The sequence below is a fragment of the Seriola dumerili genome, unplaced genomic scaffold (genome assembly GCF_002260705.1).
Source record: "Seriola dumerili isolate Sdu_G_001 unplaced genomic scaffold, Sdu_1.0 BDQW01000822.1, whole genome shotgun sequence".
Classification (NCBI taxonomy): domain Eukaryota; kingdom Metazoa; phylum Chordata; class Actinopteri; order Carangiformes; family Carangidae; genus Seriola; species Seriola dumerili.
The window spans coordinates 2,250,874-2,264,744 of record NW_019175077.1 but is presented as its reverse complement, the minus strand read 5'-3'; the positions used below and the strand labels follow the sequence as shown (position 1 = coordinate 2,264,744).

At 37.6% G+C, this 13,871-nt stretch overlaps 1 protein-coding gene across 1 annotated transcript; it reads left to right on the top strand.

Moving 5' to 3' along the window:
• Window positions 1-7,487: 7,487 nt before the first annotated feature.
• On the top strand, window positions 7,488-12,938 carry LOC111237286 (beta,beta-carotene 15,15'-dioxygenase-like). The gene is made up of 11 exons (XM_022766321.1): window positions 7,488-7,616; window positions 7,720-7,848; window positions 7,988-8,117; window positions 8,457-8,604; window positions 8,698-8,848; window positions 8,998-9,218; window positions 9,441-9,698; window positions 9,784-9,889; window positions 10,015-10,109; window positions 12,047-12,158; window positions 12,406-12,938. Exons 1-11 carry the CDS (start codon window positions 7,553-7,555, stop codon window positions 12,558-12,560), a joined length of 1,569 nt encoding a protein of 522 aa, XP_022622042.1. The 5' UTR covers window positions 7,488-7,552; the 3' UTR covers window positions 12,561-12,938.
• The last annotated feature ends 933 nt before the right edge of the window (window positions 12,939-13,871 follow it).

The following is a 13,871-nucleotide window of genomic DNA, read 5'->3' as shown; positions in this document are numbered from 1 at the left end:
CCAGAGAATCTTGTTTCTCACCATCTAAGAGTCTTTTACGAGCATTTTTGCAAACTCCAAGCAGCTTTCATGTGTATTTCACTGAGGTGAGGCTTCAGTCTGGCTGGTCTGCCATAAAACACAGATCAGCTGAGTGCTGCAGTGATGGTTGTCCTAGACCTTTTAACTTTTCCCAGATCTGTGCCTTGACACAATCCTGTCTCTAAGCTCTGCAGGCAGTTCTTTTCATCTCATGGCTGTTTTTTGCTCTAATATGCAAAAGCTGTGAGACCTTATATAGACAGGTGTGTGCTTTTCCAAATCAATCAATTGAATTTACCACAGGTGGACTCCAATCAAGGTGTAGAAGCATCTCAAAGATGATCAAGAGAAATGGGAGGCATCTGAGCTAAACTGTGTCATAGAAAAGGGTCTGAACTCTTTTGTCAATGTGAGGTTTTTCCTTTTTAAAACACTTTCTCAAATTCTCTTTTCACCTTGTCATTATGGGGTACTGAGTGTAGATTGATTAGGGGAAAAAATAATTTAAACAATTTTAGTGAAAAAAGTGAAGGGGTCTGGATACTGGATAATATGAATGCACTGTAGAATGTTTCTTTGGTCTTGCAGGGATCGAGGCAAATGGGTTTTTAAAAACACAAACAGTTAAACAGGACACTGATGTACAGGATACGTCAGTACAGAGGTGCTAAAAGGGAAACTGAATGTCAATACTGTGTTTTTACTCTGACATTAAGCAATGCAAGAACAGTTAACACTGTTAACATTTGATTTGTAAATCCACAATTTAATGTGTATACAACCAGATATTTCCAAGAATGCAAACAAAATGTTTCACCTTACATAAACAACAATATTTTGTTGACACTTTGACATGGGAGTCAGCATTATATTTATTTCACATTGTGCATTGCATGTTAAGGGGTGAAACTGACCTGGAGTGCTCATACAGAATCAGTGTCATTGACAAAGTTAAACACAGATTACAGAATGACTTCTTTCAAATGTTCCATTTATACTAAGAGGTTTGATGGGAGATGTTAGCAGGATTCTGACACTCTTATTCTTTTTCCATCATCAGGTGTTGATCTGAGGTTTATGTAATATTCACACTATTTATGATATCTTTTTAGGCACAAACTGTTAATTTTACCCTGGGCAACATTTGCCAACAAGCTGCATGCTGCTATAGTGTGTTTTCCGTGAAGGAGGAGTTGAGTTTAACCAGGAAATTCTATTTAGTACATGATTTCAGTACCTTCATTTCTAATATGAATGAGTTCGTTGCAGCAGATTTTAGTTTTGTGTAAAGTCTAAGACAATAATCAGTGTTTCGGATGGTAAAAGTTCATGTCAAAAATATTTTGTGATTCTTTAAGAGCATTGTAATAAGAATAGCTTTCTGTTATATATAATTTCCAATTAGCTGTTAATCATGATGTGCACTTCCATATTTATCATCAGATGGATACAAGGACAGTGTTTTGTTTTCAGTAGATATGAATATATGGAAAAGCTGTGAAAATTCATGTTTTAATTGTTTTCTTAAGCATCATTCTACTGACCATCATACAGCTCTGAACACAGTTCAGCTCAAAGGTATATAAAGCAGATGTATCATTTGTTCAAATTAAAAGTTAAAATGAATGATTTCCAGAACATGTACTCGAATTTTCATTGTAAATGTATCTTTTTATGAGCTGTACATCAAAAGCTGTCAAATGTTTGTGAAGAGAAGGGATTGCTAATTTTTAAAGTACGCCTTGCTATGTTCAGAATTTGATTTTGTTGCCTTTTTAAAACCAATTATGATTGCACAGTGAATATTATGACACACCAAACTCATCAAAACACTGTGATTTACTTGTGTTTTCCATGTCTGATGCTCGTCTAATGTGATTGTTTTGCCTTTGTAATTGATCAGTTTCAATGTAAAACCAAGAGGCTGGTTATGGCTGGTTGTTTTAGTGCTTTTGGTTTTGTTACAGTTTTTAAAATTTCAAAAATTTATGTATATGTGCCAATGCTTCAGTCATTACTACTCCATGGTGAAAACTTATGGTGTCGTCATAGGATGATGTTTTTTTTTTTTGTTGTTTTTTCTTTTCTTCCATGAGGATTTCAATAGTGCCAACTTGCAACCATGATTCAATGGTTCAGATCAGTTCTGTTCACAATGCATGCTGTGGATAGTCACAATAGTAATGATGATTAGTTTTGCCTTGGTAAAACTTATGCCATCAGACCAGTGTGTTTGGAACAGGGTGGACTGGATGACTCATTATGGGTGTATGTCATCTGCATTACAAGAAAATATCACTATCACACATCTTAGAAAGGATTTAGGGTGTAGTGTCTGATTGGAAATCATGTAAGGGTTTCAGGACAGCAGCAGACTACCATCTCTCTTAGAATCGGATGGCTCTGTATGCAAGGTCATGCATGGTAAATATGGTCTTCTTCATGCACCCTCTATAACTGCATGTGGTATTGCATGGGGATTGCACTATAAACAAAATAGCATATACATTTGCGAGACAAGTTTTGTTCTTTGCTTTCTTTTTCTTAGTACATGTACATAATGTTTAATTAAGCGTTATTCTTGTACTGTGCTGCATAATGTAATCCACAGATGATGATGATGATGTGATGAGAACATCATAAAGCAGATATTTAGTATAATATCCAGCACAGAAGTAATCAGTAAGGGAATACTTGAATACTAATCAGCACAGTTTATAACCTGGGCAGCGCAAATAAACATTAATACTATTAGCATCCTGCATCATCTGCGTACCATTGTCTTTAATTTATTAATCCAAGAGAAGTAAATGTGAAACAAAGCAGTTGTCATGGTAACAGCATGTTGCTGCTGTCAGCTAGTTAACCTGATGTTGGTGTTGGTGTTCTGTTCTGTATGGAGGAGAGACATGAGTAGGTGGAGTGTTTAGTGACATTCTATGAATGTGTTGGAGATGATAAAATATTTGTCATTTACATTTTCATTTGTTCATTACAATAAATACAAACTAACTGATGTGATGTATATCAATCAGGAAAAAAGTTTGCTGGCGCATTTGAGTACATAATGTGTTATGTGGATTTCACTGCGCTAAGTCATCCAAGTCATTACATCTGGGTGGGACATGTTAACATAAGAGCCTAATTAGTCTTAAACACTATTACTTTAAGACATCATTGTCCTTTTTTTGCTCAAGTGATTTGCTTTGAAGAAAGCAAGCTGTCGGAACATTTCACTGTTAATAAATATTCAGAATGAACTTTGCTATGTCAATTTTATTACTGACTTTCTCCTGGCAGCTATTACAGTGCATAGTTGGGTGAATTTCTATGAGCCATATTTCAAGGAAACTTAAGACTACCAAAGCACTTCTAAGTCTTACAACACCATTGATACCTACCATTTTAAATGTATATGGTCACAACAATAATACCACCTTCTGTGGTTTACATTGAAGGATGTTGTCCTTGTAGTTTATTTTTCAAAAACTTTTCCTAAAAAATGTCCTGAAAACCCCTGGACCTAAAAGGCTTTTGGTTACAAAACAAAGATAATTTCTGCCCCGTACTGGTAAAAGCAAGGCAAAATATTGTCAAACAATACTACATAAATCTTAATCAGCTACATTATTTTACTTCAATCTGTGAAGGTGTTAGTAGGGTTTCTGTCAAGACAATTCAAGTTATGTAATTCTTACCCAAAATTTTCAAATACTAAATATTAGTGCTTAAGTCTTAAAGTTAACTGTTGTTTTATTTTTTTTGTCTTAATCAATGTAATGAAAAACTATTGTCATCATTAAGATGACCTGTGTGAATCTCCATGAGATGTTCTTTACCATAATATGTAATGTCTTACATGGGCCACTAGAGGGCATTATTGTTCTGTACTTTTACTCTCTCTGACGTCACTTGAGAAATCTGTTGCCAATAGGGGGCTGTAGTTTAAAGGTGTTTTGATTGCTAGTCATCATCAATGAAAAGGGTAAACTCATTGATGTGTTTACCATAGTCGTAAATACTACTGTCCAAGTGCAGGTTTGCTTGACTTGCCATAGACCATACATGACTGTTGTTACCACACAGTAAATGTGTCACACTGTCTGTTCCTCAGTTAAACCTCACAAATTGGACTAAATGGGACAAAAAGGGTGGATTGTGATTATAGGTATATTCTCTTAGGACATAAATACTTCAAGACATTGGACAGGTTGGTTTGTTATTGCCAGTTACTTTATGTTACCAACAGACTAGCTGAGCTCCACTGAGGGACTGACGAAGAAAATACACATTTGGGTCACAGCTGGGACTTCACGCCTGTCTGCCCTCTTCCTTTGTATTGATAAATTCCTCACTATCTTACAATACCCAGACCTTACCCCCCCCCCCCCCCCCCCCGCCCTTCACTCTGGGTCAGTCTATTGCCTCTGACCCGCTCTGTGTCAGTAGGCTCACTGTATTCTGGAATACCAATAAACTCACTCCACGACAGCAAACTTGGAACTAAGGACTTGAGTGAATTTTCTTCAACAGGACCTACTGAGAAACTCAAAAAGAGGAGGGTAGAACTGTGCTTATTATGAATTGGACTAAAAACCAGCAGTCATTTTGGCTCGACCCAAAGGCAACTAATCCACCCACATCTTTCTATCAGCCTATCTGTTACCTTTGTTGACTTTGAAATCACTATTTAAGATCCATCTGCTACTTAATTTGACTTGAAGGTGTAGAAAATAAAAATAAACACTCAAAAGAAGACTTGAATCCAAGGATTTCAGTAACAGTTATTCGATAACTTAGCCTGTCTGGCTCATCTTAAGTGCAGGACCATTATCAAGGCAGATGTTTCCTGCCAGGCAGGAAACATCTATAAAATTGTCCTTCAATCAGAAACATGATTGAAGGACATTTTTGTCCTCAAGACTCCCTTACCTTTAGACAATATTACACACACACACACACACACACACACAGAAACCTGATGACTTAGTATTCAAAGTATTGGTGGAATTTAAATTTTATGTTGCTTTATATTTCTACACTACATTCTACACTACATTTCAGCTACTTTTTTACTCAACTGCATTTATTTTACAGCTATAGTTATTGGTTATTTTTTTCAAATTGAGACATGTAAGATATTGATTGCACAACAATATACCTGTAAATACACTTGTACATATTTGTTTAAAAACGGAATAGGTTGTTAAAGTTAAGCACACCTTTGACAATATTATAATTATGCTTTTATGTTAACAATAAAGTAATACGATTCAGATAATATATAGTAGTGTATATGGAAAATATAACTCTGAAAGGTTCTGTACTTTAACTTTTAATACTTTAAGTAGCTACGTTTTGTTACTAACTTAATTAGAAAGTGAGGGAAATGTGGGACTTGTACTGTGGTATTGCTACTTCTATTTAAATAAAGCTCCCTTTAAAGCATATATACTTCCTCCACCACTGATTGAAGATTTTTCAACGTGGGTAAACCTAAAAAGGCAATGCACTTTGCCAGAAGCTTGCCTTTCTGTTCAGACTAAGAGGAAACAGAACTGCAGGAAGCAAAGCCAGAACATGCTGTTTGAGGGCACACACGCACGCACGCACACAAGGAGAGAGAGAGAGATTTGAGAGAGAGAGAGTATTTTGAGAGAGAGGAGAGAAGACAGAAGAGAGAGAGAAAGAGAGAAGAGAGAAGAGGAGAAAGAAATAGAGAAACAGAAACTGCCATGCAGTCTGGTGCTCCTCTTTAGGTCGGAGCTTCCATGCGTGACGCCTCGGTCGGTGAATGTGTGTTAGTTACTGCCTCTGCTCCCTCTCAGCGGACGGTGTAGCTGCGGTGCTTCTGGTTTAACAGCACTCTGCCGATCAGACTTGCAACCGATAAATATCCTACCCGCGACTGCCGTTTGTATCTTTTCACAAGGAAGCGGGTGTTAGCGAGTTTTTTTGTCTGTCAAGTGTAAAAGGGGCTAGAGTGTGAAGTGCGAGTGTGAAACATGTAGTAACTCTATTTACTACTATTATTTTAGTGTTTTATGGTTGCTAAACTTGTTAAATCTTAAATTAAAATAATAGCAAGTCTTTTTTAGGCTAACTGTAATACCACACCTTCTGACACCGTCTGTTTGTCTACTTTGTGTGTTCGCAGTGGGCATAACACACAAATGACTGACTGAATATCTGTTGTTAATAAGATAATGACAATAATTTAAAACAAAATAAGATAGCCTACATCCAGTCTTGAACAAACATGTTACTGTACAGAGTCCGATCGTACAGAGAGTGAGAATCTCTTGTTGCGAAACAAGTTGTTAACGTGCATTTAAGAAATGCATGTTTAGTGAAAATCTGACCAGTGTTTCTTGGTAACTGAGTTGGTAGAGATATGAATTCTACTAAGTGTTGTAGCTGGGTTCATATCAATGTTTAAAGTGCATTTGAATTTCAATGACCTTTAAGAAAAAACTAGATCATCACTACAGCTGAGAGTAGGATATAGATAAGAAGTAGCCCCTGCCCCTGCTGCACTGCAGATTGCCTCTGGTCATCTAAGGATAAATACGCTTATGTCAGCAGCTGGTTATTCTGAGAAACAAACATACGAACGCCATAAAAGAATAAAGCTGATTTTCACCTTGAATATGATATGGTGTATTATCACTTTTTGAGTTATGGGTTTGTCATCAGGGTTGGCAGGTCATCCAAAACTGACACAATACAATTGACAATGACCTAATACAAATATTATTGATATTGTTTTTTACACACACATTTGAACACAGAGAGAAAGGGAGAGAGAGAGAGAGAGAGAGAGAGAGAGAGAGAGAGAGAGAGAGAAAGAGAGAGAACAAGCACAAGATAAAAGGCTGGTAATGGTTCACTGTTACTAACTTCATCTGTCATTTCTGCACAACCTTCAGAGAAAAATAATTCTACAGAAACAAATATACATGTATATAATAGTGAAGGGTATGTTATCCAGTGATGAAGGGCTCTAAGGCAATATTGTGCAACATTGCTCACCAAAACAGATAAGATCATTCTATATTCACATTAAACTACTACTAGGAAGAAGTTACCTAATATGCTAATTCCAGAAAATGCCAGCTATACAGAGTTCAACTCAACAGTCTGAATCAAAATCAAAAAGGAAATAAAAAATACACGGTGGTCAATAAAAGTGAATTGCAGATTATGTTATCTAGTCAGAGAAGACCAAAGGTGCAGTAAGAAGTAAGCTGCAACTATATCTTATGTAAAGACAAAATGGGCTGATTCTAATTTTGCATTTAAATTGGCTCATAACCCACAACCTTAACCCAGTGGAGCATTTCGCTGAACTGAGCTGCAAGATTTCAATGAAATCTTCACAGATGACGGTCATCTCTGCATGGAGATAAGATAATACACCCTTTGACAAATCCCAAGAAAGACAAAGGGAGTGGTTTTCACAGTTGCCGGTCTGCTGTAGGCCTATTTATTCAGGCACCTCCAAGTGTTCCTCAGTCCTCTGTCAGCAAACATGGCCACAGACTTTTCAAAGAACGCAGTGGAGAGGCCAGAGCCCTTTAAGGCAGAAGTAAAAGGTAGGTCAAGTTTTTGCTCTATTGAAGGACCAGATACAGAACAGATACACTGACTTGAATTATATTGCTGAAGGTTTTGTGGTTTTCTGTTTCTTTTAAATAGGGAGCATTCCCACCTGGCTTCAAGGCATACTGCTACGCAATGGCCCTGGCATCTTTTCCGTGGGGGACACCAGCTACAACCACTGGTTTGATGGGATGGCCATCATGCACAGCTTTGCCTTTAAAGATGGTTGGTCTTGCAATTCCTGTCTAAATGCCATTCAGGTGTAGTTAGTGAAATATCGTATAGGAAATCCTGAAAGCTTTGTTTTCACGTCATTGTATGTCAGTGTGCAGAGAAGCTACAAATATGGCTTTTTTTCTTACAGGTGAAATGACCCACAGAAGCAGATTCCTTAGAAGTGACACCTATAAAGCTAACATGGAAGCAAACAGGATAGTTGTGTCTGAAATGGGGACAATGGCCTATCCAGACCCAAGCAAGAACTTCATTGTCAAGTAAGCATACTCATATCTTTTTCTCTGATAGTATCACTATAGCAATCTTATTTAATTTATTTACAAACTTATAATATAGTTTCAAGTTTTCAGTTTTTGTGAAATGGGGGTAATCCTAGAGATGCAAATCATGCAAAGGATCTGTAATGTGAGGATAATCAGTCTTTTGTGTTGGAGAATCCACCTGTTGTTTCCGTTCCTGTTGTGGATTTGTCATTAAGATGCAGATTACATGTCTGTGCAGGACCCTTGGTGTGAGAAAATTAGGTCTATTGTGTTGGATAATCCCCTACCTCCCTGTCTAAATCATTTAAACGAGAAATTCCCCTTACTTTACAGGGCAATTACCTTTCTCAACCACACAGTGCCTGATTTTACTGACAATGGCGCAAGCAACTTCATGAAATATGGAAACGACTACTATGCTACATCTGAAACGAACTACATTCGCAAGATTGATCCTGTGACCCTGGAAACTCAGGACAAGGTAAAACCATCTGCTGATTCTGACCACAAGTAACACACAATGAAGGGAAGAGTGAGTTTCAAAGTTCATGTGTTTCTAAACTGTTTCACACAGGTGGACTACATGAAGTATCTGGCTGTAAACTTGGCCTCATCCCATCCACACTATGACAAGGAGGGCAATGCCTACAACATTGGAACTTCAATAGCAGAGAAGGGAAAGACTAAATATATTCTGTTTAAAGTCCCTACAGCGTCAGAGAAAGGTATATGAACCTCATCACCTGCTCTACTTTGTCCTGTCCTCTCAGTGTTCTCTCTTCCTATCAGCTGTACTTGTAGAAAATGTTAAAAGTCATGGTGTAACACAAGATTATGCTAATTTTCTGTGTTTCTGTGTCATTTTACCTTTCAGACAAAGGCAAGAATGTCCCTGCACTGAAGAATGTGGAGGTGATCTGCACAGTTCCCTGCCGCTCCCTTCTCACACCCAGCTACTACCATAGCTTTGGCATGACCGACAACTACTTCATCTTCATTGAGCAGCCTTTCAAACTGGACATCGTCAAGATGGCCACTGCATACATGAGGGGAGTCAACTGGGCAAGCTGCCTGAAATTCTGCCCTGAGGAAAATGTAAGGGACCATTGCCATCTGTGTTTGATTATTTCTATGTATATTATTCTTTATATTCATTCTACTGAACTAAGTATGAAGCAGCTCTAGACACCAGTGGAAAAGAGTCTACCAGTGTTACGGACAGTAGAAAACCTTGGTAGGGTGGGATTGACTCTAGATCTAAATACTGTATTTAACATTACTCTGTAATGTCTTTCCTAATTATTATTTCTTCATCAGACTCTGATCCACCTGATAGACAGAAAGACTGGCAAAGAAGTTGAGACAAAGTTCTACACTGGAGCAATGGTCGTCTACCATCATGTGAATGCTTTTGAGGACAACGGTCATGTGATCTTCGATGTCATTGCCTACAATGATAACAGTCTTTATGATATGTTCTACCTGAGCAAGCTGAGGGAAAACACTGGGTTCCATGACGAGGGCTACTCCAAACCAAGTTACAGAAGATTTGCAATTCCCATCCATTCAGACAAGGTGGGAATTTTAAACAAATTGATTTCATTGTGACATTTTGATAAGATGTGACACTTATAGTTTACTTTTTGTCTGGGTTTTGCAGGGCATTGCAATTGGAGAGGACCTGGTGAAACTCAAATACACGACAGCCAGTGCTGTGAAGGAGAAAGAAGGCAAACTAATGTGCCAGGCTGAAGTGCTCTTAGAAGGTAAAACAAGCCTCTCCAATAGACACTTAGACCAAATCAAATAATTATTGCCCATTGTGTCTTCAAGAGTGTCTTTAATTGATTTGTCCATACAAATAGGGAAATTGTCATTTTATTTCCACCAGGCTTCGAATTACCCAGAATTAATTATGACTTCAACAGCAAGAGGCACCGGTTTGTCTATGGGAACTGTGTGGAGGAATCTGCACTAGCAAAACAGGTAATGTTCCCTATTGTTTTTAATTTAGCTATTGCAGAACAAAAGTGTTGGGTACATCCGTCTAGTCTCATAAGGGTTATTTGCCAAGAGAGACTTTAAACTCTTGAAAAATAGAGGATTTTACATGCAAGGCTAATGGGAAACAGATTTCCTGACAGCATTGTTATTACAGAATTAGGATGCACATTGCCAAACTGAGAATTACCAGCTGGCGCAATAGAAGATAGGAAACACTGTTGAAATGTAAATTACGACTTGCACCGACAAAGACCAAACCACTTAATGGCTCTGGCTGTAATACCCACATCCTTTCCATTGGGCATACTTGTACAGCAAGGTAGCAGAAACAATAGAAAGAAGCAATAAACTCAGTGAGGCTTCAAAGTATTGAGTAAGGTCTTATTGTGGAAGAGATTCCCTTGTGTATCCAGTCCAGACGTATAATGTGTGCAAAGAGGAAGGTACAAAAGGAAACATCCTGGTTTAGACAATTAGATATTTTTATTAATTCCCACTTGACATGTGATACAGGATAACCTTTGATTCTTTTGACTTTTAATGGTGTTTGGACATGGAAATGAATGAAAAAGGCAAAAAACTCTATTTGAAGCAAAAGTTATGATGATTAGTTGTCTCATCAACTAAGACAATGTTTAGATTTACTTATATGTATGTATGTATTCAAATTCCATGCCAACTTGATTAAAAGCTGATCGTGTCAGAAGTGATAAAACTTCTTTCAAGAACATAACTTGCTTTAATTGGATCACTGCCAACCGTATCAACAATAATTACCACAAGCTAGCAGTAGGTCAGGTAAAGCTAAAAAGTGACCTCAGTGATGAATCAGCATTTGCTGACACAGTTGCAACAAAAACAAAAAGGTAGTATTTATTGCAGGGTGGCTGTATATGGCTGAGTTATGAATTGTACAAGTATTCCTACTTTGTGGTATATAACACTGTCAGTAAGTTACATAGGTCATAAATCCAGACTATGCCATTGCTAGAGCTTACTTTTAGGAAGATAGGTCATTTTACAGTAGCTTAAGCCTTGGAATATGCTTACATTTATTTTTTATGAAAAAAAAAGTTTTGGTTGAAGTCACACTTTTTTCATACATTCCAACGTACACAATCATTTTACCGCCTTGTCTTGTTGTCGTGAATGAACTCAACATAAGGCTACTTATTATACTTCTGGACTGAATTAAGCAATCACGCTTTTATATATTTATTCATTCATTTAATCATGACTCATTCACAGCAATGTTCTGTTGCGTTTAAGTTACTAAAAGCAACATTGTCTGCCACTATACAACCACAACATGACCATGATTACAGGTCATTTTTATTTTATTTTATATTAAGGAAACAGCTTGCTCTGTAGCACTAGGAAGTATTAGCATCTCGTTGTTTGTCTGGGAAAAAATTACTTGATTCCCTAATGATTAGTGAATCTGATCTGTCACTGTGACAAAAGTCAACCCAGCTACTACTAGGGAAGGAGTTGCTGCCAGTTTGTAAATGGGCACAGCCTACTGACAAAACTAAGATGGTCTATTTTACAATTTTATAACTCTTTCCCAAGTATATGGCTTGTAGCTGGGACAAAGTACTGTGCGAGCACAGTGCTTATCTGTACAAAACAACACAGGGTTTCATTTAGGTCCTTCCCAGCACTCAGAGTTTTCCTTACTGTATCCGACAAGCAGTGATAGCAATACATACTAATAACAGTATATACACAAGTCAAGTCAATTTTATTCATATAGCAACAAATCATAGCAGAAGCTATCTCAAAGCACTCATGTAGAGCAGGTGTAGACCTTACTCTTTACAATATTATTTAAAGAGACCCAACACAATATAACATTAGGAAAAATAATTTGCATAAATTGTATTGATTATTTTTCCTAATCTATTCATTTACTGAAGATCGCCAAGTTTGACACGGAAACCAAGGAAATGGTCTACTGGACTGAAGATAACTGCTGGCCATCAGAGCCGGTGTTCGTCCCCAGACCAAACGGAGAGTCAGAGGATGATGGTGAGAATAATGTGTGGTGGGCATGCACAATGTACGGCATGTATGCAGTATGTATGGTATTATTATTATAGTATCAGCTAGAGTACAAAGGAATACCAGATTCCTCACTGGTTACATCTGTATTGGCAAGACTGGATATTAACTAACTAAAACTAAATTTGAAAACCTTCCTTCATCTGATGTGATTCCTTAGATTTTTGATTTTCTGCTTTGTGTTTACATTACACCCTTTCCTTTCTATTTGCAGGTGTGGTTTTAGTATCAGTTATCAACTCCAACCCAGGCCAGCCTTGTTTCATGCTGATTCTTGATGGCAGGACATTCAAGGAAGTTGCTCGAGCATATGTGAACACTGAGCTCCACAAGGACGTGCATGGATTTTTTATCCCACAAGGAAATTAGTCAGAGATGTACTTATGCCTTTGGAGAACTTCCAAACAACTGTTCCCAAATAGTATGGCACAGGAATCTTTTTGAACACTGAAAAACACACTGCTGAATAGTGCTGTGTTATAGACCAAAGTGTAATGAGGACCAACATATATTCATGGACTGCCTCATATCTGTAAAATTATACTGATTGTATCAAAACAAATATTTCTTCATATGTTTATTAATGAGATGCAGATTTATTGATTTTGTTGCTTAACCATGTATCAGTGTTTCTTATGTCTACATTACTCTATTGTGTTGTTATGACTGTCATACTTGAGTTTAAACTTTTCACAAAAAAGATTAAAAAAAAAAAGTGAAAGTAAAAAGTAAAGTTCTGACATGTATCCCCACTCTTTCCTTTAACAAGAATAAAGAATAAGCAGTAACCAATCATGGTTATATGTTGTCTACATATTTTAATATATACTAAGACACCATCTCTTAAGGTACAATTTATCCATTGTTAACAAAGCCCTCCCATGTGAACTAGGTGGTCCTCACGTAGTATCACCTAACACCTAACCTAGTTATGTAAAACGCTAAGTCCATTCAGTCTGCTCCTGGGTTGTTTTAGGTAGGTGGGGGGTGCAAGGATGACACCCAGAGCCCACACAAACAGATGTAATCAGCTCCAGTTTACATGATCAAGCTATGACTTGTAGACAGTGTCCCAGTGTCCCTCATGGTCCTTATCAAAGTCTTTAAAGAGACAAGCTGTTCATTCAATGTACAGCAAGAGAAATTACCCTTGATTTCCACAATTGTGCCAGCATAAATCTTGGTGTTTGTCATTGAGTATATGTACATTGGATTATAAAGGAAGAACCTAGGATAAAATGGCCAATTTTCATATGGGAATTTAAGTAACTTACAAGCTGCTAAAGAAAGCTTGCAAGGCAAGGGTGGTGCACACTAAGCTATATATCAAGGGAGCGTGTCTATGTTCCCACAGCCCTATGTTCCCCTTTTATACCCTTTCAGAATGCTTTGCATCCACGTTCCACGGCGTCTTCACATTTATCCACCTCAGCGATCGTTTTTGTAAAGCATCGTTTTCAGTTACGGAATTCACCATTCTAATGTGGATGGAAGGGCTAACCGGATAAATATTACCCGGGTTAGTGTGGACATGGGCTTATGGGAACATATAAGACTGTGGGAAAATAGGGCCTAATTTTCAAAACATTCTTAGAAATGTGGGAACATAGGGCTGTGGGAACATAGGGCTGTGGGAACATAGGGCTGACCCCATATCGGGAAGACAGTTCATGTAGTCAG